The 26,057-nt window shown below is 41.0% G+C and overlaps 3 protein-coding genes across 4 annotated transcripts in view; 2 read left to right on the forward strand and 1 right to left on the reverse strand.

Annotated features, from left to right (window-relative positions):
• Positions 1-7,868, forward strand: part of ap1m2 (adaptor related protein complex 1 subunit mu 2) — an 11,902-nt gene extending 4,034 nt beyond the window's left edge. The window contains exons 2-12 of the mRNA XM_017430507.3: positions 893-1,049; positions 1,200-1,267; positions 1,401-1,531; positions 1,610-1,757; positions 3,376-3,502; positions 3,781-3,923; positions 4,030-4,101; positions 5,745-5,903; positions 6,022-6,147; positions 7,183-7,258; positions 7,613-7,868. Coding sequence (XP_017285996.1) covers positions 893-1,049; positions 1,200-1,267; positions 1,401-1,531; positions 1,610-1,757; positions 3,376-3,502; positions 3,781-3,923; positions 4,030-4,101; positions 5,745-5,903; positions 6,022-6,147; positions 7,183-7,258; positions 7,613-7,638 — 1,233 coding nt within the window. The 3' untranslated portion in view covers positions 7,639-7,868. The remainder of the gene's footprint in view (positions 1-892; positions 1,050-1,199; positions 1,268-1,400; positions 1,532-1,609; positions 1,758-3,375; positions 3,503-3,780; positions 3,924-4,029; positions 4,102-5,744; positions 5,904-6,021; positions 6,148-7,182; positions 7,259-7,612) is intronic.
• A 367-nt stretch (positions 7,869-8,235) lies between these two features.
• cdkn2d (cyclin-dependent kinase inhibitor 2D (p19, inhibits CDK4)) lies at positions 8,236-11,545 on the forward strand. Its single transcript, XM_017430456.3, has 3 exons — positions 8,236-8,433; positions 8,796-8,954; positions 10,580-11,545. The coding sequence occupies exons 2-3, from the start codon at positions 8,814-8,816 to the stop codon at positions 10,931-10,933; spliced, it is 495 nt and encodes a 164-aa protein (XP_017285945.1). The 5' UTR covers positions 8,236-8,433; positions 8,796-8,813; the 3' UTR covers positions 10,934-11,545.
• A 5,139-nt stretch (positions 11,546-16,684) lies between these two features.
• Positions 16,685-24,314, reverse strand: si:zfos-323e3.4 (volume-regulated anion channel subunit LRRC8E). Of its 2 annotated transcripts, none has more exons than XM_017430474.3 (3): positions 24,255-24,314; positions 23,716-23,889; positions 16,685-20,459 (listed from the first exon to the last, which is right to left on the reverse strand). In XM_017430474.3, the coding sequence occupies exons 2-3, from the start codon at positions 23,854-23,856 to the stop codon at positions 18,162-18,164; spliced, it is 2,439 nt and encodes an 812-aa protein (XP_017285963.1). In that variant the 5' UTR covers positions 23,857-23,889; positions 24,255-24,314; the 3' UTR covers positions 16,685-18,161. The 2 variants fall into 2 exon arrangements, with proteins under 2 accessions (XP_017285963.1, XP_017285962.1); XM_017430473.3 differs by having other exon boundaries at positions 23,716-23,917; positions 24,255-24,308.
• Between the last annotated feature and the right edge of the window lie 1,743 nt (positions 24,315-26,057).

Raw genomic sequence — 26,057 nt, forward strand, 5'->3', positions numbered from 1 at the left:
GGTGAGGTGTTCTGGGCACGTCCCACCGGGAGGAGGCCCAGAGGAAGACCCAGGACACGCTGGAGGGACTATGTTTCTCGGCTGGCCTGGGAACGCGTTGGGATTCCCCCGGAGGAGCTGGCCCAAGTGGCTGGGGAGAGGGAAGTCTGGGTCTCCCTGCTTAGGCTGCTGCCCCTGTGGCCCGACCCCGGATAAGCGGAAGAGAATGGATGGATGGATGGATAGTTTAAAATTAATAATAAAAGACCGAAATAATTACTAGGGTCTCTTTTCCGTGATCACTCTGAAATGTGACGTATCTAGAGCCGAACACAGGAACGTGTAAATATCAAATACAGACAGTGTGTTGGTGAAATGGTTCAGTGTGTCGCAGTTAATTGAGTAAAAAACTACAGCTGTGTCATTCTTCAGCTTCAAGAAGGACAAAGTTTCAGGGATGTGGTTAGTTTAGCTCCTGGTGGAAATTACAACCAAAAGTCTGGAGACTGACTGTGGACCACCTGAGATACAAACCTTCAATAGATGAACCACCACCTATCGGACCGGCACCGGTCGCCTCCCGCTGTCCGGATAGGAAACTTCTTAAAGACTGTGTGACATCATTATAAAACTTGGGGGTTCCCCTTGTGAAATATGGGACTCTGGTCTTTTTTTTTGGTCTGGAGTGATTCTGTCTCGAACTAGTTTGTTTTCAAACCTGTTTTTTTGTTAACAAAATTGACTTATTCTGCTTCCATTTTCCCTGATAAACACTGCGACAGTAACCTCCTCAGTGTCCTACAGTGGTCTGCCACAGCTGGCCAAGCCTCCTTCTACGTCATCAACCAATGAGGTAACTCCGCCTACACAATCAATCAACAAGGTGACCTCACGCTGTTCTCTTCCCGCTCAGGTGCTGATTTGTCGTAACTACAAAGGCGATGTGGACATGGCAGAGATCGACCACTTCATGCCTCTGCTCATGCAGCAGGAAGAGGAGGGCCTCCTCAGTCCCGTAATGTCTCACGGCTGCGTTCACTTCCTGTGGATCAAACACAGCAACCTCTACCGTATCCTCACCCTGACTTCTTGATCACTTATTTACAGCCACCTTTTTTTTTTTTTATCGTAAACTTCGATGTGTTTTGTTTGAAGGGAAGACTATTTGACCTTAAAATGAAAAATGTAGAGCTGTAATCCTTAACTCTCCCTGTAAACAGTTGTTGCCACCACAAACAAGAACTCAAACGCTTCTCTCGTTTACTCATTTCTCTACAAAATAGTCGAGGTTAGTAGCACTTGAAGTGTTTCAGTAAAAATTAAACATGCTTTAAACATTTACTATTGAACTCCACATATGGTGCTTATTTATTATAAATCTGGAAGCTGCTCATTTTGTCTTTAATTGTTGTGTTACGCAGGTGTTCACAGAGTACTTCAAAGAGCTGGAAGAGGAGAGCATTCAGGATAATTTTGTGGTGGTTTATGAGCTGCTGGACGAACTGATGGACTTTGGATTTCCTCAGACGACTGACAGCAAGATCCTCCAAGAGTGAGACTTGTTTACACAGATAAATGGGTGAATCGGTTCAAAACGTCGTCTTGTATCACGTCCTGTCGTCTCATGCAGATACATCACCCAGGAAGGCACCAAGCTGGAGGTGGCAAAGAGCAAGGTGCCGACCACGGTCACCAACGCTGTCTCCTGGCGGTCAGAGGGCATCAAATACAAAAAGAACGAGGTCTTTATCGACGTCATCGAGTCCATCAATGTGCTGGTAAGAGAACGAGCGGGAGTGAACTGTCCTGTAGAGGTGCAGCGTGTCGGACGTAGCAAGATGGAGTCGAACAAGCTGCGAAGTGAACCCGGCTCTTCAGTCTGTCTGCTGTGGCTGCTGTAGCTCGGACCAAAATAACATGAGAAAATATGTCCAAGAAATCTCTCTAACAGACTGAGACTAATAATACCAGGAGCAAATCAGCCTAATCAGTTTGTGCTGATAATTTGTTAGCCTGCTAGCCACTTCATTAATCCAACTTCCAGCTACACGGTGTGATCTGTCTCTGAAATCCACCAGAAAATTTAACATTTTTAGCACATTTGAAGCAAGGTATTGAGACAGAATATTATTAGACACTGAAATTACACCTTCTACCAAAGTATGGAAAGTCAGTCTGATTTAAAAGCAGAATGGAAGTAACTTAAAACTAAAAACAGCATATCGCCTTGCATGTCAAAATTTCAAACAAAGATCTCACATAATCTGTTAGTGCTTGAAGTATGTGTTGTGAATGACTCTCAGCTACTACCATATCAAATTTCAGCTCAGTATCTGTAGATTTTACTGAGTTACAGACATTTTTGTTTTCCTTACGGTCAGTTAGCTGGGGTGGCCATCTTGAATTGGGTTGACTCCAAAAATGTATCAGTTGTAGACGTACATCTAATTATTACTTTCTGAGAGTTTCAATAAACTCAGTGGTTCCTGAGATATTTTGCTAACAGACACATGCATTTACATGCTCTCCCACTGCCACCAAAGGTGAGCGATCATTGGAAATAAAGGCTTGCCTTCGGGAAAAAACGAATAACGGTTAAAATAAATGAAATTTCTGTCTTTATCAAAAGAAATTCATGAAGTCACATTTAAATATCCAACAAACTGGCCAAATGTTTATGTTCACTCTAAGAATTCATTAGGTTACAAGTATATTTATTATTTCAAAGCGGGATAATTTGGGGGTTATTAATGCTGTCTGTGGTGCTTTGGGTTAAATAGCTGATTCTAATGTAGCATCAATAAATTACCAAAGAAAAAGAGCAGTGTTTGTGTGTGTTGCTCAGCTGACTGAGTGACGTGGTTCTGTGTTTGTTCGCACGCAGAGATCTGCTGACTGCAGATGGATTTTACTGCCAGGTGTGAACAGCTGTGCCTATAGCTGTCCACTCGGGACTGAATCAGTGTTAGTGTTAGGTATGAACAGGGCCTAAACTCACAACATTAGCTCAAAAAAAGAGCTAATTCAAAGCTTTTACTAGGAGTTTAAATATGGTGGAAAATATCAAGACATGCCTCTGATATGACAGAACAAGAAGGCTTTTGTCAGATTAAAACAAATAATCAAAACACTAAATGATGCTGTGCTTCACAAAAGATGGGCAAAATTCCCAAACATGCTTTCGCAATCTTTTTAGTCTTTCTGAAATAATAAAATATAGAAAAAAATATAAAATGTTTTTGGTAATATTGGGCTCCTTTAGTGTTTTCATGTGTGGATCCTGTTGTGTATTTCAGATTTGCTTCGGTTCAACATTTCGTTGAACTGCCTGACGACAACAAACGAAAGTAATCTCATTACCAACTGCAGTCCGTTTTCTTCACACCTTGTTTTCAGGTGAACGCCAACGGCAGTGTGATGAGCAGCGACATCGTGGGCAGCATTAAACTGAAGACCATGTTGTCTGGGATGCCTGAGCTGCGCCTGGGCCTCAACGATCGAGTCCTGTTTGCCCTCACTGGACGTACGCATACAACTCCGTTTTACATCTTTTAAAGAGTACAGTCTGTCGGCGCTGTGATCTGCTTCTTCATTTAACTTCCTGTAACCTATAAAACAAACAAAATGAAACCAAGAGTTTGTTGGAAAACTAAAACTTTTGTGTTCCTTTAAGAAATTAGAATTGGGACAGTGATAAAGAGTTTACTCCCTTTTTTTACGGTAATAATTTCAGTTTGTGCTGATGTGTCGTGAAATCTAAAAGGAATTGGGCCCCAATGAGTTAATGAGTCCTGTGTCCAGGTGACAAAGGGAAGACGGTGGTGATGGAGGATGTAAAGTTCCACCAGTGTGTCCGACTGTCGCGCTTTGAGAGCGACCGCACCATCTCCTTCATTCCTCCCGATGGAGAGTCTGAGCTCATGTCCTACCGTATCAACACTCACGTATGATCTTACGAGGCGATCTTATTTTAGGTTATCCGTGCAAACACAAGAAAAACGTCTGCGTGCTTGCACTGCGTGAGGATGTACTTCTGTTTTTGTCCCGCAGGTGAAGCCTCTGATATGGATCGAGTCGATCATAGAGAAGTTCTCTCACAGTAGAGTGGAAATCATGGTCAAGGTACTTAATTTAATGCGTTTGTCTACCTATAATCTAAAATCTTAATTTAGTTTTTTAATATTTGCATCACTTAAGATGGAAAATGTTAAAGCAGGACGTTTTCATGTTATTAGTTATTTTGGTACAGAGTACAACCCCAAGCCAGAAAAGGCTGGGACAGCAAGGAACACGAGGAGGAGAAAAAAAAGATCTTTTAAGATTCACTTTAAAGGGATTGTTCAGCTTTTTTGAAGAGGTTCTGTGGAAAGGTTATAAACAAATATCTTGCCTGTTGTAGACAGATGTTTAAACGACCTCAGTTTGGAGAAATAGAAATTAATGTAATTATTGGCCAAATGTTAGGACATGGTTTATTTCTCGAGGCTTCAAATGCTCAGCAGCTTTCCCTGCTGAGCAAAGTTTCTGAGGCAAGAATTGATGAAAGATATGGGCTGTCAGTCACTATCCTTGTATTTATTCTGGCCTGTAAAGTAAATAGATAGAACTTTATTGATCCCTTGGAAAGACTCCTTTAGGGAAATTAAATTAAGGTAAATTAGGGGAAATAAGGAGACGGTTGGTAAAACTCTCTGACTTTGTTACATGCGTGCTATCACACCAGGCGCCACGACAGAACTCCCTTCAGTCACGTTCTTCTGCCCCATGCTGTCGAAGCAGCGCCATCTGGTGACAAGAAGCAACAACAGCAACACAAACGCGTTCACTGTTCTAACCTCAGTACACAACAACAGCTAGTCTGAGCAGAGCCAAGACCAAAGTGGATTAACTTCAGTCTCTAAAGTTTCCAAGCATGCAAACGTCATTTTATCAGCGGTTTCATCTATATCCATTTCATATTAGGCTCTGCTGGGACAGTATTGACAAAGCTAACAATGGCTGGTCCAAGCAGACCCATTTCCAGTGTGGGTTTCACCATCTTAACATAACTCCAATTTTGAAAAAAAAAAATTATTAGCATTTCATAGAAACACTATTTTATAAACTTTGAGACTGCCGTTGATTTTGCATTTCACAGTTATTTCAGCCAAAACTATTATAAAATTAATGCCAATAGTGCCCCAGACTGCTCCAGAAGTGCTACAGCTTGCTGCTGCTGCTTTTTGTGCTAGCAAATAACCAATGAATTCTGTGTTACTTTTTATTTAACCTTTATTTCACCTGGAAAATCCCATTGAGATTAAAAATCTCTTTTGCAAGAGAATCCTAGCCAACACTGGCAGCAGTACACCAAGGTTACAGAACATTCACAGCAAAAACAGAAGAAGTTGACACTGTCACGAATAAATTAATTAAAAATAACTATGTATTGAGAAATTGACAGTGGGGTAAAGGTCTATGAAATAGAGCTTGCATAAATTAATATGAAACGTTGGAGTTCTTTTAAAACAGCAACTGTCCACTTTAAATTAATATTTAGTCGTCTAAACTGAGGTTAAATCAAAAATCTGTCTGCAATAGGTAAGATATTAAATGTTTATAATGTTTCCACAGAACCCCACTTCAAATTGTTTGAAGTATTTCTTTCATTTTAACACATTTCCAAACTTCTGAGATGAGTAAAGCTTTTACTGCCATGTCATGTTGCATTTTTTTTATTTTATTTTGTTCACAAGTTGCCTCTCTGTTGTGCATTGTGTTTTTAGGCAAAGGGACAGTTCAAAAAACAGTCTGTGGCGAATAACGTGGAGGTGAGAGTCCCTGTCCCCAGCGACGCAGACTCACCCAAGTTCAAAACCAGCACGGGTCACGCCAAATATGTCCCGGAGAAGAACCTGGTGGTTTGGACCATCAAGTCTTTCCCTGTAGGAAATATCAAGAGTTTCTTTTATTTAAATTTTTTTTAATGAAGACTACTTTTACTCACGTGTGTCCATCTTTGCGTACCTGCTTGACTTATTTGTGTGTGTCTTATCCCTGCAGGGAGGGAAAGAGTTTCTCATGAGAGCTCACTTTGGTTTACCCAGTGTGGAGAACGACGAGGCAGAGGGCAAACCTCCCATTACAGTCAAATTTGAAATCCCCTACTTCACAGTCTCAGGAATCCAGGTATGTGTGTGTGCAATCAGTGTGTTTCTGGTGGGGAAACTCAGAAATAGAGCCTGTAGTAGTAAGCCTCAAGTATGCCTGGCTCTGAACTCTCTGTCAGGGTGTGGTATATTTATTACCCACTGGCAAAGGTGGAGCATCTGTGCATGGGCGTGTGTTTGTCTCTACCGTTAGCAACATATCACATTCAAATCACACATGTGAGTAAATTTCATTGAAACTTGCACAAAGTTATTGGATGTGCATCTTTCCTTTGAGGTCAACCCAATTCAAGATGGCCTTCACAGCCAACCAACTTTAGAAAACACAGAAATTGATATAACTCAGACAGTTTTACAGGTATTGAGATACAATTTAGCGTGGTAGTAGCTGAGTTTTGTGCTTTGCTTTGAGTACAACACAATGTGTAACATCTTTGCTTGAAACTTTGGCATCAACTGTTGGAGTTGACCCTGTTTATCTGATGAACAAAATAATAAACCACAGTGAAACTGTCATTTAATATCTATTGGCTGTACATCTACAACTGATTGACCTTTTTGAAGTAAACACAGTTACACAAAAATGGCTATAACTCAGTGATTTTTTTATTTTTGTTTTTAATTTATTGAGCTAAAATTATGTCGTTGGTAGCCGACAGTCATTCACAGCATATATTCGAAGCACTAACAGATCATGCAAGATCACAAGATGCCACACAATGTTATTTTCAGACCAAAACAGCTATGACTCCATCATTTCTCAAAAAATGATCTTAGTCCAAAACTCTGATGTGAAAGGTGGCGGCTGATATGCATTCCTTTCAAGAGTGCTAGACCTTTAATTTGTTCGTATGATTTCTCATTTACTCAGATTTGTTACTAAAGCGCCTTATTCTGCTTCTGTTCCATCCACAGTTTACAGTTTTGCACAGTCAAGTCAGGTCCTGTAAGAGCTGACGAGCTCACATCGGGCTTGGATTTTTGTTTAGTTTGATGATTCACTCTTCTGTTCCTGCCTAAACAAGTTGTAACTCATCTCATTCTGTTTCGTTAGGTTCGATACATGAAGATCATAGAAAAAAGTGGATATCAAGCTTTACCCTGGGTGCGCTACATCACACAGAGTGGAGGTGAGTGAGTAATACTGTCTATTTTTGTAGTATCTAAACAAATGCCAACATACAAAATGATGTAGAACAGGAGTGTCAAACTCCAGGCCTCGAGGGCCGCTGTCCTGGAGGTTTTAGGTTTTTTTGCTCCAACACACCTGACTGAAATAGTTTAATCACCTCTTCACCAAGTCATCAAGTTCTCCAGCAGCATGTCCACAAGTCATTCATTTAAAGCAGGTGTTTTAAAGCAAGAAAACCTCTAAAACATGCAGGAGAGCAGCCCCTGAGGAATGGAGTTTACCATCTGTGATGTAGAAATATAAAGCTGACATGTTTTAGCTATTTAAATAATCCCTTTGCATTTTCTTTTAGATTACCAGCTGAGGACCAATGCTTAAAGCTTTACAGATGCTTGATTGCATATTTCTTACTTCCTGAACTTCCAAAAAAAAGCAAAACAATCATTTTTACTGCACTTAATGAATGTCTTTTAAATTGTCACCTGTTTTAATGTTAATTAGCTTGTTTTAAAAAGGTTTTATGAAATCTAAATTTCAAATAGTTGATTTGTGTGTATTCTGTGATACTATGTCCAAATTATTTAAATAAAGTTATTTCCCTGAAGCAATTTATTTTCAGTGTTGTTTTTTTGTTTGTTTTTGCATTGTAATCCTGTTTTTCTTCGACCGTTTCGACACCATATAAGGGGTAAATTAGCCGTCACATTGTGCAATCACAGTCGATAAATTCCGCCTAAAATTAAAACTTTGCACCCGCCTTTTTTCCCCTAGCTGCTCGGGAGAAATACAACCAAAGGATGGGAATCTGAATGAACTGCCCTTTGAAGACACCAACGTATACGAATCGCCCGCTTTCTTCACTACGCGCTCCGATTGGTCAGCTGTCTCTGTTACCACAGTGACAGCATAGTAACAGCGGTATAGCCCTGCCTCTTTTACCATATATGGAAGGACACCGCCTACTAGGCGGGTTGTGATTGGTCAGCGTACGATAACTCCAATGTTTGTAAATTGTAGACAGAGGACACCGCTGTTTGCAGCTCAGCGCGCAAATGTATTTGTTTAAGGTTGATAAACTTTTCTCGTTTGAATTTTATTTTAAAATAACCGGGCTGTAGAAACAGCGGGCAGTAGAACTTGGCGACGCTTTTGGATCTTATCAAACCGAAGAAGGTATGCTTGAAAGCTTGGTGTTAGCTTTTAGCCTAAAATGCTAGTCGTTGGTAACGTTCAGTCGACTTGACTTGTACTTTTTCTGTTGTTGAGACAACAAAATACGTGTTGAGAAGTGTTGTGTGGTTGCATGCTTAGCTAAAATGGCCCGCTGTTGAAACTTGTCGCTCACCGTCGCGTAGCAAGGCGACAGCGGAGGGCTCCAGCTTACGTTAGCCGGATGCTGTAACGTTAGCTAGGTGTAGCCGACAACAATCTTCCTGCCCTCTTCGCTGTTTGTCGCGTTCTGCTCGCCTGAACGAGAAGCCCGTAGCTGGGGTTTTGTTTCGCCTCGTAACTTGGGTTCTTGGGTTCCCGAGCAGGCAGGAGCAGAGGACACCATGGTCCTGAGTCAGATGGACGCGGGGAAAGCGCTGACGGCGGCAGCAGCCAAAGGGAATGCGGAGGAGGTGCAGAGGATCCTGGAGGAATGCAGAGTCCATCCCGATACTCTGAATGAGTTCGGCAGGACTGCCCTGCAGGTGAGCGTTTCTCTTCACCCTCGCACATGACTTCATGTTTACAAAAGCCTTTATAGATACTGAAGGCATTCCGTGGAAATATGCTGCTAGTTGTTGTGATCCATCCTCTAAATGGCACACACACCACCTTCTTTTATTTCAACATCCATGTTCCCAGGCTGCTAAATGTTAGTGTCTACATTTCTTATCCTCGTTTTTCTGCCTGGTTTCACCTGGTCAGCCAGAAGCTGCATGAAAGTACAAATAATTTCTGATTTTACTTGCTGAAAGTGAACAGAAGATGATGTCCATCCAGTTGTTCTGGAGTTGCAGCTCTTAAATTAAAGGCCTAGCATTTCTTAAAGTAATGCTTATTGCCCGCTGCCTTTTAGGCCACAGTTTTTAGACCGAGCTCTTATGTAGAGAAATGAGGACAATGAGTTTTGTATCTGTTCTTTGTCAAACCTTGAACATAGCGTTAGGCGCTCAGTTGATGTTGGTAGACGCCACCCTGAGAGGAAGTGTTGAGAATGACTCAAATATTAGGTCAATATCTGTAAAATTGACTGATGTATGTGGCTCGAATTAGACTGACTCATGAGATATTTTGCTAACAGACAAACAGGGTTGACTCCAACAGCTAAAGCTAAAGGTTGAAGCAAAGATCTCATGTAACGAGCAGCGCTTGGAATATGTTGTGAACGACCCTCAGCTACAACACCCAGTTTTAGCACAATATCGGTAAAATGGACCAAATTAGTCATTTGTGTGTGGCAGCCACCTTGAATTGAATTGTCTCCTAAGATTTGTCAGTTCTAGATGTACATACAGTTTCTTTAAAATCAGACCATTAGTTTATAAAACATTTTTAGAACAGACAGACACAAGCAAAAAAAACCATTATCGTCCGCCTTCACCTTATGGCAGGGGGTGACAAATAATCCCTGTTTTGTTTTTGTCTGGTTTAAATCTCTGAGGCTGTAGTTTTTACTGCTCTGTACATGTAATATTAATTAGGGGAGTGGCTCGGCAGTCAGCGCCGCAGTCTTGCAATCCTGAGGTTGCAGGTTCAAGCCCAGGTTGCGGCAGGAAGGACGTCTGGCGTAAAACAATTGCCAAATCGTTTGTGTGGCTTTGCTCACTGTGGCAACCCCTGAAGAAAGCTGAAAGAACTTACTTTACATGTAATATAAATAAAATATATTTATATAGTAAAATATAGTTTACTATCATTTACTATAACCATTAGTCAGTGTTTTTGTATAATAACACAAGGAGTGTTATTGTACTCTAACTTGAGTTGCTAAAATTAAGACTAGAAAACTTATAATATTATAAAATGTCATTAAGAAAGATTCTTTTTCACAACTTGCTCTATTTGAGTTAAATGAGTCATTGTCATATTTGTTGCTTAGTCATTATATGTACATTGATGAATGCTTTAATTACAAATTGTTTCATTTCTACTTAATATTTTAAGTATTAAGTATCAGAATAATTCTGTACACGGCTTTAAGATGGGATTGTTTAGTAATTCGGTGTAATAATAACATTTATGTAGACTGAGGTATTCTGTGCACGACTTGACAAGTTACTCCCAAGTGCTTAAAATGCAAACTGCTCCGTGTTTCTGACGTCTCCCCCAGGTGATGATGATGGGGAACGCCAAGATAGCAAGCCTGCTGCTGGAGAAGGGCGCAGACCCCAACGTTCAGGACAAACACGGCATCGCGCCCGCCCACGACGCGGCGCGGACGGGATTCCTCGACACCCTGCAGGTTCTGGTGGAGCACGGCGCCTCTGTGAACCTCCCCGATCAGGGCGGCGCCCTGCCCATCCACATTGCCATCCGGGAAGGCCACCGGGACGTTGTGGAGTTCCTGGCGCCCCGGTCTGACCTGAAACACGCCACGGCCAGCGGTCAGACGGCGATAGACGTGGCCCGAGCTTCGTGCGTGCCGGATATGATGAACTCCCTTTTTGCTCACATCCACAGTTAGTGAGAGGAATCTTCTGCGTAACTCAAACCTCACTTTTTTTTTCTTTTTTTTTTTTTTGCTTCGATGCCTGGCGACTTGAATACATTGCTGTGTAAAGGATTATTGTGTTATTGGTAGTTCAGCATTAATATGTGACACAGGACATATTGTCTTGGCAGCTTATTTTCAGTGGATGGGTGGCTATATACTGTAGACACCTTTTGCACAGTGCAGTTTAGGCACTTTAAATTGACATATATCTGTTTTCCCTTTAATTGGGAGTGCACATTTGTAGATAGTTGTCCCCCAGTGTTATCTAATTATTGCATTATTTTGACTGTGTAAGAATTGTAGCAGTTCATACACGCGTTTTCTTTTTAAATGACAAAACTTGACACGGTGCACCCTGATTGCTTTGCATAGTTGTGTTTCTCTTAATTAGATTTACCTAGACTTTGAATTTACTCCTTATTTATTGTTGAAATAGGACTTAATATTCCTGTGACTTTGTAAATAGCAACATTTATTGTGATTTGTTGAAATGTTATTTATACAAATACCTTTAAGACAAAAGTGAGATTATTCACTTTAATATTTGCAGAAGAAGGCGCAAAATAAAGTTTTGAACTTGAAGTCTTGATGTCATTTTTTTTATTTTTCTCTATCAGATTGAAACTGTAGACATCCTTAGAGTTTGGGATGTCTGAGAAGATGTTGGAATACCAGGTGGTTTAAAACCTGATGTGATGATTACTAAGGGAAACTAGGTGCGATAATTTGCTACCAATGTTGTTTAAAATCAAAATGAACACTGTCAAATTTCTGGCATGCAGGAAGATATGAAAGCCCCAATAGGATTACTGTACAACTTTGTTTTTCAATATTTAAAGTGTTAAAGGGATAATCTGGTCTTTTTCAAACTGATATTCTGATAAATAGTTATCAGTACTTAGTATCTTATCAGTCATAGAGCACAAAGTTTGGAGAAAGAAGCAGAGGTCTTCAAGTGCTTGTTTTTCATAGTTTTTTAGGCTTAAAAATCCTCTGAAAAACAACCTATTGGTATGAAAGAGCGCTACATTAGCCGGTATTAAACCTCTACGCTTACTGAAAGCCAACAGGTCGGGCTGGACATCCGGCAATTATTGTTATGATTTAAAATGTAGCTTTTTTTTTATTGAACTTGGTAGCAGGCGGACTGAGCTGTAAAGCCCCTCATAGATCATCTATATAACAGGATCCCCTCCTTGATCGATTTTTTTTTTTTTTTTTTTTTTCAGATTTTTAAAAATGTCATTTTTTTTCTGATTTACAATCTAGTTTCATCTTGAATGAACTCATCGGGGGGCCAGACTGAGCTCACTCGCGGAGCAGATGTGGCCCCTGGGCCACTAGTTGAATAACCCTGACATAGACAGTTATATGTCAATGGTGCTGAGGCTGTGGATGTGTCTAACATAAGATAAAGGTATGTCATTTTCTAGAAAGAGTTGTTTTAAGAGCCTGAAAAACAATTAAATTGTTTGGCCTAGCCTGGATGAAGACTTTTGCCTCTTTCTCCACGCTTCTCGCTCTGTAACTGATGTCACGGCCGATAAGGTACTAACTACTAATACTCCTTGACAGAACATTACTTTAAAAGTGGCCGGACTGTCCTCTCAGTAAACTCCTAGATTGTACTGCTCAAATATAAGAGAACTTCCAAGCGTTCGATATTTCCTCAAGGTCGTCCATCGAGGACGGAGCGAATAACGCCCCGCCGGGGAGCACAACAATGAGGAGCCTTTGCAAAGGTCCCACAGATAACCCCGGTGGAAGTGGAACTGAAAGACGGCCCTGTTCTGTCAGGACCGGGAGGTAACTTTGGCCCAGTCCGCTGCTGTTTGTGCTCCGAGCTCTCGTGGCACAATGCTTGTTTTGTTCTCCCGTGCGCCACTGGCTGATTTCACCAGAGAGAAAACCACACAGTTCGTCTCCGCTCACTGCTTCCGCTCAGAGGTCTGGCACACAGTGTTGTTTAATAAATATTTTAGGCAAATCGAGTGCCAAATCCAGTTTTAGACGCGCATCCAGCCACTAGGTAGAGCTTAGTGGCATTTTCCTGAGTGTGGGTGTGTTGTAGTGCGGCAGTACTTCCTGAGCAAATACTGTGGCTGTGGGTGGTTTGTTCTGCAGGTTGGGAGATCCTGTAGACTCTAACAAGAAAGACCAGAATCGGCCTGTTCCTGAACAAACATTCAGATATGCAGGACTCCATGAAGCTGACATCAGCCTAAAGGTTTGTCAGGAGAGAGAAAGACAAAGGAAAGAACAGGACAACAACAAAAAAAGTCCTGAGATCTGTCAATGATCTGATGTAAAAAGTGAAAAATGTGTTACTTTGATGTTTTTTCCAAGTGTGTTTTTGAACAGAGTTCATGCGTCTGTGTGTAAACCCTGTCAGTCTGATTGTAAGATCAGAATAACATCAGCCACAGAGGAAACCAAGTGTTTCCATGACTGATTTCAGTCGAAACTCCTTGTTTACTCAGGGCAGTTTAGTGTTACTGAGATCCGACTTCACTGCCGAAGGAACTGAATCTAATAGATGTAACTGTTCGAGTCAGTTTTGGTGACAAATTAAAGCAAAAAACTACATCCACTGTCTCACTCATCACCAGAGCGGCTGGTTTTTCTTTGCTGAGTCACCCATGCACGTTTGAAAAAGTCCGTGTAAGAACGAAGTTACAAATGTCTCCAAATCTCTCACGAGTCATTCATTTGCATTCTAATTCACTCTGAAATCCCAAGCCACGAATCACTATTTACCCCAAGGTTTTCCTTCGGATGTTGTATTTAAATTCATGTTTCGGCTCACGGGGCTGCAGAGACTGTCAGCTCTGGTAAACTAACCCTAACCTTTGGAAATGAAGGAAGCTTTATGGTCCGATCCTTCAAATGTAAACAGTACAGATCTGGTGCCGTGCTGTGACTGCACTATGCTGTCACACCTATAAAACGGTTTGGAGTGGGGTTTTGTGGAAAGGGAATGAACAGTTAATATCTTACCTGCTGTAGATAGCTGAACAACCTCAGTTTGAGGAAATAGTTTAAGCCTGACATGACTGACTAGTCGATGGCCAGGAGCACAGTGGACTCCTTTAAGTCCAGCCACCATTAAGCTATTATCTCACCGGACTGCGACTGTTGGGCTCTAGACACAAAAATGCATGGAAGCACAAACATTTTTCCACACTGAATGAGACATTTGCGACATTCTGCGGAATTTAAGACAAAGATTTGCTGAGTTTGCACACATATTGTCAAAAAAAATATATGCATCTGTACTGTACTGTACTGTTACAGGAACTAAGTTAAGAAAGCGTCCCAGACAGGTGGCAACACTGTGACGAGTTTGAGAGAAAATGTCTTGCACAAAATCTGAGTTCAAAACTCGTGCGACACAAGCGTGATGCCATGCAGCTCTGAAAAAAAAAGGAAATTAAGAAACCAACGGGAATCTTTCAAGACATTTAGTCACAGTTTGTTGCTGACAGTTGCAGTTCAGTGAGATGCTAGCTTTAGCTCGTACAAGCAGACCCGGACAAAGCAGACTTTGTGTTTTTAAAACAACTTGAGTCTTAAAATCTTCTTAGCGGTTCACAAAACACTATTATTTCAACTTTTTAAATCTATTTTGTATCAATAGCATATTTTATAACTGGACACAGGACTGGAAGCCAGAAGTTGAAGCCACAAAGGACAAGCGCCCCCTGTTGGTGGGATGCAGTACCATTTTTTTAAAGTCTTACCTTTTCATTTAAGTCCTCCACTGTCAAAAATCTTGGAGTATTTCTACACAGTTCTTTTAAATTTCAGAAGCGAATATCCACAGTTGTCAAGTCTAGTTTTTATCTGTTACATGAGACTGCCAAAGCAAAATCTTACATTCCACCAAAAGACCTCTGAACACTTGTCCGTGCCTTTATCGCCTCAAGTTCTGACTGCAATTCTCTATATTTTGGCCTTGAACAATCGATCCTCCAGAACGCTGCTGCTCGTCTTTTAACAGCTACCAGAAGGCAGGATCACATCACCCCAGGTTTAGCTGATTTACACTATTGTATAGGCTTTAAAATTATTTTGCTCACTTTTAAATTTTTAATAAGCGTTTGGCATCCAGTTATTTAGCTGAATGTCTTGACTTTTATAACCCTTAAAGAGCTCTGAGATCTTCCAGGCAGATGCTCTTAGTGCAGCCGAGGGCTGAATTAAAGCACAGAGGGGATCAGGCTTTTGCAGCGGCAAAACCACCTGCCTCTTCATGTTTGTACTGCAGAGTCCATACAGTCTTTAAAATCTCACCTGAAAACTCTGGCTTTTAATCTGAGTTCAGTTTGAGTTCATCAGATCTATTCGGTTGTGCTGTTTCCTTGTTTTAGTTTTGTTTTCACGTCTATTTCACTGTACCTGTTGGTTTTATGGATGCTTTTTTTTCCTGTTTGTTTTTGACCTCCTTGTGAAGCACTTTGGTCAACATTGTTGTTTCTGAATGAAATGGACATTGACATGTAAATGAATGGGACATTTTCCCGACTAAAAACCAAAAATACACTTCAGATCTTTTTTATTTCTTCAGGTGTTGGTTTCTGTTGATTCGTGTAGCTCGTGTAGCTTAAAAAATAAGTTTTACTGTCATTGACAGACTGTTAACAAGGTGGGACGGTGATCAGGTTTGACTTTGGTATGTATGGACTCTGGCTCTGAAAATAAAACAAAAAAAACCTGATACTTTGCCTTAAAGTTTGCACAGTGGAAGTTAATGGAGTCACCTCATCTATCTTTATTTATGTCAGTGTTTTGTGTTAAACAGTTTTATATGCTAAACCATGATGGTATTCCAGGAGCAGGTGCCCCAGGCGGCACCTGAAGTGCTACAGGTAGAAACTGATGTCCATTTTTATTTTATGGCTTTCAAAAAGCCACAGACTTTTATGTAAATAACCAAGTATTGCAACACTGTCAGCAGTATAAAGGCCTATGAAAAAACTTCCAAATGGTCTGCTTTGAAGTGTGGGAGATTGTAGTTGAGTTCAAACAGCAGCTGCCCACATTGGTCTTGGCTGCGTTTCAACTAACCCGTCAGTCCTGTCAGACCTTTTTTACTTCTCAACACTGAGGTCATGCGAAGAGCTATCTGGAACTAGTGAGATATTATCTGTTTATAACGTTTCCACAGAAGCCAACGTGAAATTGTCTGAAACATTCCTTTAACTGATGACTTTATTCCTGTCAGACTGCAGCCACCATAAAGACATTAGTCACTTCCTGCCAAGACCTGTGCTACTTTGTTGCAGTGGCACCTGTTTTGTTCATGCTGGTGACACACTTGACTGCCTCTTTGACTCAGAGAAAAAGAAACGGGTTAATGATTGACAGGCCGCGCTAAAAACTCCTCGCAGCCATGGGCGTCGTCAAACATTCTGATGTCAGCGTGTTTTTAACTCACAGGTATGTCTGCAAACCGTCGGGATCCCGTTTGCTGTCCTGCAAGCCAGAACACGAGCACATCGTGGTTCAGGCTAAAAGCGAGCAGCTGCAGAGGAGTTTGGGCCTTGAGGCTGTTTGACATGAAGTTTGCACCGAGAGAAAAAAATCAGGGAAGGAGCACTTTCTCTGATCCTTTCCTGATTGTATTTATAAAGTAAAATGGACCTACACCAGCTGCAGTAATCTCAGTTTTATTGCACTAATTTTAGGTGTATTAAAAAAACACTCTGCGATACAAAAAAATCCAAAAAATATATAAAATAAAATCTTTATTGTCTGTCCTTGAAAGGCCAGCATTAATGTTTCTGCCTGTTTGTGTGTGTGACTATTCTCTAAATTTCCCATGAACCATTGGATCGAAATGAATGAAACTCTCAGAAAGTAATCAACGGACGGACATCTACATCTGATTAATTTTGGGAGTGAACCCAATTCAAGATGGCCGCCACAGCTAAGCAGCCTCAGCAAACCTAAAAGCGGTTATCACTCAGTCAGTTTTACAGATATTGAGCTAAAATCTGGTGTGGTGGTAGCTGAGACTGATCCCTAACACATACTCAGAGCACAAACAGATCACATTAGATCACATTAGACTGTTAGCATGAACCACTGCATGGATTTTAAAGAAACTCTCAAAAAAAGTAATCATTGAATAAACATCTTCAAGTCAATTTTTAAAGTCAACCCAATTCAAAATGACTGCCACAGCTAACTAATATTAGCGAACAGAAAAACTGTGATAACTCAGTCAATTTTTCAATTTTTTGGCAAAAAGTTTAATGTGGTTGTAGCTGATAGTCATCTCTGACACATATTAAGATCTCACAACATCATGTGATCTTGGTTTTTGTTCAAGGTTTGGAACCTTACAATGACTTTTCTCAACATGAGACAATCTTAGTTTAAAACCCATGACATGAAAAGTGGAGGGCGATACGCAATCCTTTAAGGAATGATAGACCTTTAATTCATTGCCCATTTCCTAAAATCTTGGTTCTTTAAAACTGTTTGAAAGTTACATGAGTTCACTGAGTAAATCTAACAACCTCAAAAACTCAGACATAACATTTTAGTTTGTTTACTTCTTGCTGTAAAAAATAGCCTCAATAGAGATTTCATTAAGTTTGACCTTTTCATACAAGTGTGTATGAATTCATTTTTTCTCCATTTGACCACGTCCAATGGATCTGTTTTATCTGTCACCTGAAAGGAATTTTTTCTTCTGTTGTTTCTGAACCTGAACAGGAACAACATGACCCAACAGAGTGGGACACTCCTGCTTCTGCTGTAAAAACCTGTTCAAACCTGTTCCAACAACATGCGTTTAAGTCAAAATAAAGGCCAGGATTGTTCTAACGCCAAACCTCACTCTTTGTTTTATTTGTGTGTAGTGGACAGCCCTTGTTTTGTTCAGAATTTGATCTTAAATAAAACTTTTCCCCCCAACATTATGTTATCTACATCAGTAAAACAAGAGTCCCCATGGGTTAAATTAGCAAAAATATGTTGTTGAAATAAACTTATAACAGATGTTTTTCTTGTTGTGGTACAGACACAATTCACAATCTGCAAATAAGTCTTTGAGTTTTTGGCATTTAGGTTAATGCTCTTTTACATTGTTTCAAAGATATTTTATCCAACGATGTGGTTGAATGGATAAAAACAACTGACCTCCATCCTCTTCTAAAAAAAAGACAAGTCCTGGTCAATCAATGGCTTTTCAGTCTTTGCCTCGATCCAACTTCTTTCGTACATCTGACGGCAGCAGGTCAAACAGATTGCCCTCTACTGTCAGTCCACTGTGTCTCAGCAGAGGACAGTCCCCTATCTCCACGGGCAGAGACTCCAGGCGGTTCCCTTTAATATCCAGCCGCACCAGCTGGGCCAGGTTGGACACTCGGGAGCTAAGAGACGACAGGCAGTTGTTACCAAGAACCAGCGTCTTCAGTCTTTTACAGGAGAACAGCTCCTCTGGCAGCGTCTCCAGGGAGTTGAAGGCGGCGGAGAAGAACTGAAGGCCCTGCAGGATGCTCACCTCAGGAGGAAGAGACGTGAGCTGGTTGTGGGAGACGTCAAGGTGCCTGAGCTTGGTGCAGTAGAAGAGCCGCGAGGGAAGCTTTCGAAGCTTGTTCCAGCTTACGTCCAGCGTCTCCAGAGTGCACAGTTTGCTGATGTGTTCGGGGATGTAGGTGATTTTATTGTGCCACAGTCGCAGCATCACCAGACGCCGGCAGTGCTGCAGGCTCAGAATCTCTTCCACGGTGGTGAGTTTGTTGTCCTTCAGGTCCAACTCCTGCAGACTGTTCAGGCTGAAAACGGCGCTCGGGATGCGTTCCAGCTCACACCCCGACAGCTCCAGTGAAACAAGTGTTGTTAACTTCTTCAGGCTGCTGAACGCTTGGAGCTTGACCCCTTCATTGTGAATGCGCAAATGTTGCAGCTGTGATGCGACATCCGCCACGCTGGGGGGGATCTTTCTAAGGTTGGATCGGAGGGAGAGGAGGTTCAGAGCTCGGAGGTCTCGCAGGGATTCCAGAGTGGCACCCTTGGATAGCTCACTGGTTAAAGGACCGCTGATATATAACTCCTCGAGACCATGAAGGGTATACATCCACACAGGAATCTCCTCTGGATTCTCAAAAGTCAGACGTAGAACCTTTAAATGCTCCTTGAGGTGGTTCAGGGCGGACAGCTGAAGCTTTGCAGGAGTGTAGATCAGGGATAGCTCCTGCAGAGAGTCCAGCTTTGCCACGCCAGCTGGGATGGTAACATTGTTCACTTGTTCCAGTTTGAGTGACTCCACCTCGGGAAGCTCAAAAACGGTGTCAGGAAGTCCCGGCAACATTAAAAGATGGAGCTCCAGCCGATCCCTGTAGTTCTTGGTGAGACGGGTGCGCAGCTTTTTGTTGGGCCACTCATAGTTGAGGTTGAGCTGATACAGGCGGCTCTCGCTGACCTCAGAGAGGAACACTGCAAATCTTTTAGAATACAGAGCGTCATACTGGTCCACAAGGTGCAGGAGGAATGCAAAATCGTTCTTCATATCCGGTATGTCGTTGATGCCCGTCTCCAGCCGTACATGGTCAAAGGAGTACTCCTTCAGAGGTCGGTGGAACACCCAGTAGAGGGTGTAGATGCACATGAGTCCATACACTCCCACAAAGCAGATGTAGCAGTAGGCAAGCTTGGAGAACAGGTGGGCCTTGTTGTGGTTACAGCAATAAACATCAAAGCCGGTCAGCTCACGGGGGACGTTGCACTGTACGACTATTTCAATGTTCTGTGCCAGCACGGCTGTGTAAACAATGATAATCAGGAACTTGAGGACTTTCAGCGACGTCTGCAGCACATACATGAGATACAAGATGTCAGCCTCCTCCACGTGAGTCCGAAACTTCTTCACCTTTTCAAAGAGAGCTTTGGCCTGCTCCCCCTCCTTCTTGTCCAGCACAGAGAGAGTCGTCTGGGGCTCTGGGTTCTTCTTTTCTGGATTAGACTTGACCGAGGAGGAGCGGAGGAGGAGCCCTACACTCTCCTCCTCGTCCGCTCGCCGTTCTATGGAATCCTTTGTGATGGTGTTACTCCTTAAGATCCCCAGCTTCTCCTCCCTTCTTTCCTCTGAAACCTCGTTCAACGCCCTCGTTGTCCAGGGCGAGTCAAAGCACTTTGTGAGAATGGCGACAAACAGGTCAATTTTGGAGGACGTTCCGGGGAATTTGAACCAGAAGCTGCTCGCCATCATGAAGATCATCGTGTGGATCATGACGAGGTACGGGAAGTACTTTGCGTACCAGTGCACGTCCCTCTCATAGCAGAAATGGTTGATGAACACGTACTGGTGAATGTCCAGGCCGTTCTTACGACCAAACACCTCCTGGATGACGGGGCTTTCGGGCTTGACCGAGGCGCCCTGCGACGTTTCGTTCTCCCTGTAGTTGAGGATGTGGCTGCAGTTGATGGCCTCTGGTGTTGGGCTGGTGAAGTGGATGGGCAGACATGCAATCTTGTCTTGGGTGAGCTGTGGAAAATAAATGAATGGATTGTGAATGAGACATATTAAATACTGGTACTTTGTCTATTGCTGCCTTGTTGTTAATATAATTTTTAAACACAAAATTAAGCTTCATCAATCTGTTTAAAGCTTTAGCGTTCAGTAATTTACACTCCTGGTCACCTTTCTGTTAATGTTCTTCATGCTTCATTCAGACATGCCGGTAAAAGTCATAAAAATGACCCAATGGTTTTATTGTTATTCATGCTAGATTGGACAGAACATTATTTTCAGTCATATTTTTTGTACATTACGTTCTATTTCTATAATTAAGATTAGCATACCAAGCAAGCAGTGGCTGTGAATGAAGCAGATAAAAAAAGTCTATAATTATTGCCCACCACCATGAAAGGCAAGCAATCACGCAATCGTCTGCATGTGTTCTGTGTTTGTGTGTCTGGTGAGAAAATACCTCATGAACCTGATGGACAGATTTTAATGAAACTCCCAGAAAGTAATCATCGGTGGTTCATCTAGAACTTATTCACTTTAGGAGTCAATCCATATCATGATGGCTGCTGTAGCCAGCTGACCTTAGAAAGCATTAAAATGGCTATAACTTTGCTGATCAGGTGGATAAAATTTTGAGTGGTTGTAGGTGAGACACATCCCCAAACACATACCTGTGTTGTAACAAGACTTTTGTTTAAACATTTAGCATGGAAGGTGGGGGCAATATGTCTTCATTTAAGGAATGCTGGGCCATTAATTCAATGTTTTATGGTTATTGGTCAGTGTTAAACTCCTGAGGGCTTAATTATTCTATGCCGTTGAAGGTTCTCAGTCATCCAAGGAATGGTAATCGTAGTAAGTTCAAAGGCATCTGGACTTTTAGATTCTTTATTTTTTGAAGACCTTTCACTTCAAAAATCCAAAACACTAGACCTTTACATGGGAAATAAACAACCACACACCAGTACATGGCACAACACAGGAGGGACAACTCTTCAGAGCAAGACTCAGCTGCCCACCTGCATCCCGAGAGTAAGGGACACTCCTTTGAGGACAGGAAAGTACATATTTGTGTATATATTTTGGACACAGAAGCTAGATGGTTTGAGAGATGTGTAAAAGGAGCCATCTTTGTCAAACGAGAAAGATCAACTTCAAACAGAGGAGGTGTCAGCTTTCCAACAGCTTTGAATCTAATCCCAAGATAGTTTTACACCAACTCATTCCTTCATGAATGTGGACCAAAAACCTCTGTCTCACGTGGACCAATAAAGACCCTAACGACCCTCAGGAGAGAAGAGGAAGTTTGATATGCAGATGGATTCAGCTCGCAAAAAAAAAAAAAAGAAAAAAAACGCTCACTCCAGTTTAAAAGCTTGGAACTCGTGATAGAAGCAAAATAACTTCAAGAAAAATATGTCCAGGGGCATTTTACTGAACTTATATAAGTTTATTTTCATACTAATGTATGTAGTCACTCCCGTTTTCAGACTCAACTAAGAAAATGGAAACAAATTAGATCTATGACAGTCTGCTAAAAAGCCTATTTAGATTTAGGTGTTCTGCTCAGTTGTTTATGTGCCAACACAACACTGGTGTTAAATTTAAGAGCCTTTAATGCCTGAAATATTATTCATAGATCAGAGTCCAGTCACTTAGCAAAACAAAACAAACTTTTTTTCTGAAAATGGTTCAGTTCTTAACTGAAAAAAGCAGCAAAAGTTCAAATAAAAACTTTAAAAACATCATCAGAAACTCCAAAGAAACATCGAAGCTTAAAAGATCACAATAACATTTGGCTCCCTGGAAGCAGAATGTAAAGAAATGAGGGGCGAATGAAGATTTTTGCACACAAGGATCAAACTCTACAGATTTCTGTTGTATGACAATTATTAAAAAAAAAAAAAAAAAACAGTTGCTTTCCTTTAAAGGCACTCATTGCAAAGTCATGAAGATTGGACAAAAGGAAACATTAAACATTAAACTTACCTACCATATTTGTTTATGTACACAGACTACAGCCAGCTTAATGTAGGTTAATGATGTGACTCAAAACTTCCATGTATAGTTTCCAGCAGTGCCACAGAGAAATGCTCTCTATGGCACTGGTTTCCAGTAGATTCAACCAAGTTCTGAGTTTACATTGAGCGTGGACCTGCATTTCAGAATACCAACACATCTAGAAAACTACTGGAGAAAACTCTTTCAAATTGCACCACTTGATATAGTTCAGGATAATCCTTTTTTAATGTCCAACATCATACTTTGCAACGAATACCTGTAATCTGAAGGCAGCTGCATGTGTCCATTTGTGTCTTTCAGCAAAATATCTCATGAGCCACCAGACAGATTGTGATGAAACTCTTAGAAAGTAATCAGTGGATGTTCGTCTACATGTGATTAACTTTTGGAAGGGGGTCAACCCAATTCAAGATGGCTGCCATAGCTGAACAAATTAAGCAAACACAAAAAGGGCTATGACTTAATCAATTATACAGATATTACGTTGAAACTTGGTGTAGCTGAGAGTCATCTCCAACACACACTTTGAAGGCTAACATGTGAGATTGCACATAATGTGATTTCTCAACATAAAATGATCCTAGTTTTAAAACTCTGGCATGAAAGGCAGAGGGGGATATGTACTTCTTCAAGCTAATTTTATTATTTATTGTTTTATTTCTTGCAGTGTTTTTTTTTTAATAGGAGGAGAAATGCAGCATATGGTAAATATTCTTTAATTTTTCAGTTTTTTTCCTGTTACAATAAACTGAGTTGAGCTTTGGTTACAGTTTTGTGCTTTGGGCAAATGACAGAACAAAACTGAACAGAACTGTGACAATATTGATTTTTTTTGTACAAACTGTGTGCCTTTTATTTTTGACATAGAGATACAGTATGCCAGACAGCGTCAGTAAGGATTTAATCTGGAGAATGGGTAGTAAATACTGCCGCCGTTCTTGAATAAAGCAACAGTCCCAAACTTTGTAGATGTTGACAGAAAACAAGAGAAAGAGAAATGGATCACTTTCTGTGAGTGGAAAAGTGCATCGGGAAAGAAAAGTTATTGAAGTGTGTCTGTTTTCGGTTGACTTGGAGGTCAAATTTGTGTGTGTGTGGGTGGGTGAAGGTGAGGGGGTGGACACTCCCAGCACATCATTTTGGAGAACAATAGACACAAAACAAGCAAATAACTGACTCCTTCAGGAAAGTCAGGTCGTAACAAGCTGGTAGTTTCTGATCAGTAACACTGACTCTTCCGGTGCCTCACCTGTAATGTGCATCCAAATACCCCAATCATGAGCATGGCGATGCACAGGTACTCCGAGAAAACGTCCCACCAGGGCTTCAGGATCCGAAACTGGGAGTTCAGCTCGGTTCCCAAACTTTTAAATTCCCCCACCGGGATCATCCTGCTGCTTCACAGGGGCTCAGCTGTAGGTCTCTGTGGCCATAAACAAGTGAGGTCTGGACTGAATTCAAAGTGGAAAAACTAGTCAGACAAGAAAAAGAGTTTCTTTAACTGAGAAGAGACGATGAAACCAGGAATACCTATAGTTTAAAATAGCTTTAAAGTCTTTTAAAGTCAAAGCAGCACTTTAAAAAAAAGTATCATCTTAAGAGAAGGCCTGGAGGTTTCTGTTTCATTACACACCAAACAGGTCATCATAAAAAAGTAGTCCCATAAAGTTTTTAACCGTAAGCTTAACAGGCTGTCAAAGTTATAAAAATAGCTTGTTTATTTGATTTACTGATAGTAAAGCACAGGGAAGCTGTGAGAGAGAGCTGAGCAGCCAGGTGAGTCCTTACCTGCGTCCGGACAGGATCCTCTGTGTCCGGGGATACTCGGCTCACCTTGTTTGGTTTTTTTTTTTTTTTTTTCTCATCACCTTGGGAGTAACACACCGGTGTGAAAGCAGCGACAAAGACCTCACAACATCCGAGCGAGACTTTCAAAATAAAAGCCCACGCCTGACCGGAGCGCAGGTAGACCTGCTGCTCTTCAAGGAGACCCTGTCCTCGTCCCAGGCTTTGATTGTGATGGTACCTCCCCACCAATGACTTATATGGATATGGACATATAAGTCATTGCTCCCCACCATCTCTTTAAAAACCTCACCGCTGTTTCCTCTACTGATACTTATCATTGATGAAAATAGCACACAGACACTTTGTCTTGCCTTTCAAAATTAAAACACTTCTTTTTCTTGAGCAAACACAGTGGGCTGATATCCTTAAAACAACCTGTATGTCAGATGTTTTATTTCATGTTGAATCACAAACTTGATGTTGTTTTTTTAAAGGTATTTTTAAAGCAAGAAAAAGCACTTCCGGCGAAAATGCAGCGTGGACGCTGAGTGTTGAATGGCTGCTGAAATATGATGAAAAAGCTCAAACTGAGCTGTGAAAACTAAAAGTAGCAAAACAGTAGCTAAAAGGCAAAAGGGGTAAAATGCTAGCCAAAAGCTAAACGTAGCAAAATGCTAGCTAAAAGCAACGCAAGCTAAGCTAAAAGCTAAAAGTATCAAAAAGCTAGCCAAAAGTAGCAGAACAGAAGTTATAAACAAAAAGAAGAGTAGCATAAGTAAATAAAAATAGAGCTAAAAGTTGAAGCAGACTTTGAAAAGAATAATATTTTTGGAGAAATTAAAAAAAATCTCTCGGGGGGGAAAACATTTGTAAGTAAAATTGAACATTTTTTGAAAAGTATAAAAACACCACACATCTGAATGAGATACACTATTTTTATATGTGGTTAGTTAAAACAGCACAAAGTATCAAGTAGGTAGTTTGAAAAAAATGTACAAAAAATAAAAAACTGGAATACAACTGTGTGAACGAATCAGCAAATATTAATTTTCTTCAAAGCTCTGAATAGTTGTCTTTAATCAGGCTTTTCCTCTCCTCTGTGTTTGGTAAGATTATTCTTTAATACTCTGATAAATCCTCACAGAGGGATGCTTTTATATCGGATAATATAATAATGGTCTTTACAAAGTGCAGGTTTAGCCAGGAAGTTTGACGTGTCAGCAGACATCATGGGTGGTCGACTAACTGCACTAACCAAAGGGTGCGCAGATTCCCAAAGATGGAGGTCAGGACCGCACTGTGGGTTGTGAAACACCAGGTGTGGGTTCTTGAGAAGGCAGAAATCATATTAACTTCAAAAATGACTGTCAGTGGCATCTATTACAGTGAGATAAAAACTGTGGTCATAAATGAATTTAAAACAATAGCCAAAATGTTTGGTTAATGACTTATTATCTGTGTTTGTACACTTCAACCAGCAAAAGCTGGAGTCATGAATTTCTGCAGCTTTTATTTTTGTGAATATTTGGAAACAACTGGACTAACTGGGTCCAGAGATGACCAGTCTATGTCTGGATCTGGTCTGCAGCCCATCATTTGGGAACCCTTAGTTCAGGGTCTAAAATGAAACTGGACAAATGAAAATAAAGAAGCAAATAAATAAAATGTTGACTTTGAATATTTTTTGCATTAATTCTTTGCAATCAATAACCCTTTTAAGTCTTAAACAAGTGGTAATTCTTTGCTTCTTTGCTTTACTGAAGTGCTTCAGTTGTTTGTGGGTCTTTCCATTTTTAGATTTGT

Source organism: Kryptolebias marmoratus, linkage group LG3 (genome assembly GCF_001649575.2).
Source record: "Kryptolebias marmoratus isolate JLee-2015 linkage group LG3, ASM164957v2, whole genome shotgun sequence".
Lineage (NCBI taxonomy): Eukaryota > Metazoa > Chordata > Actinopteri > Cyprinodontiformes > Rivulidae > Kryptolebias > Kryptolebias marmoratus.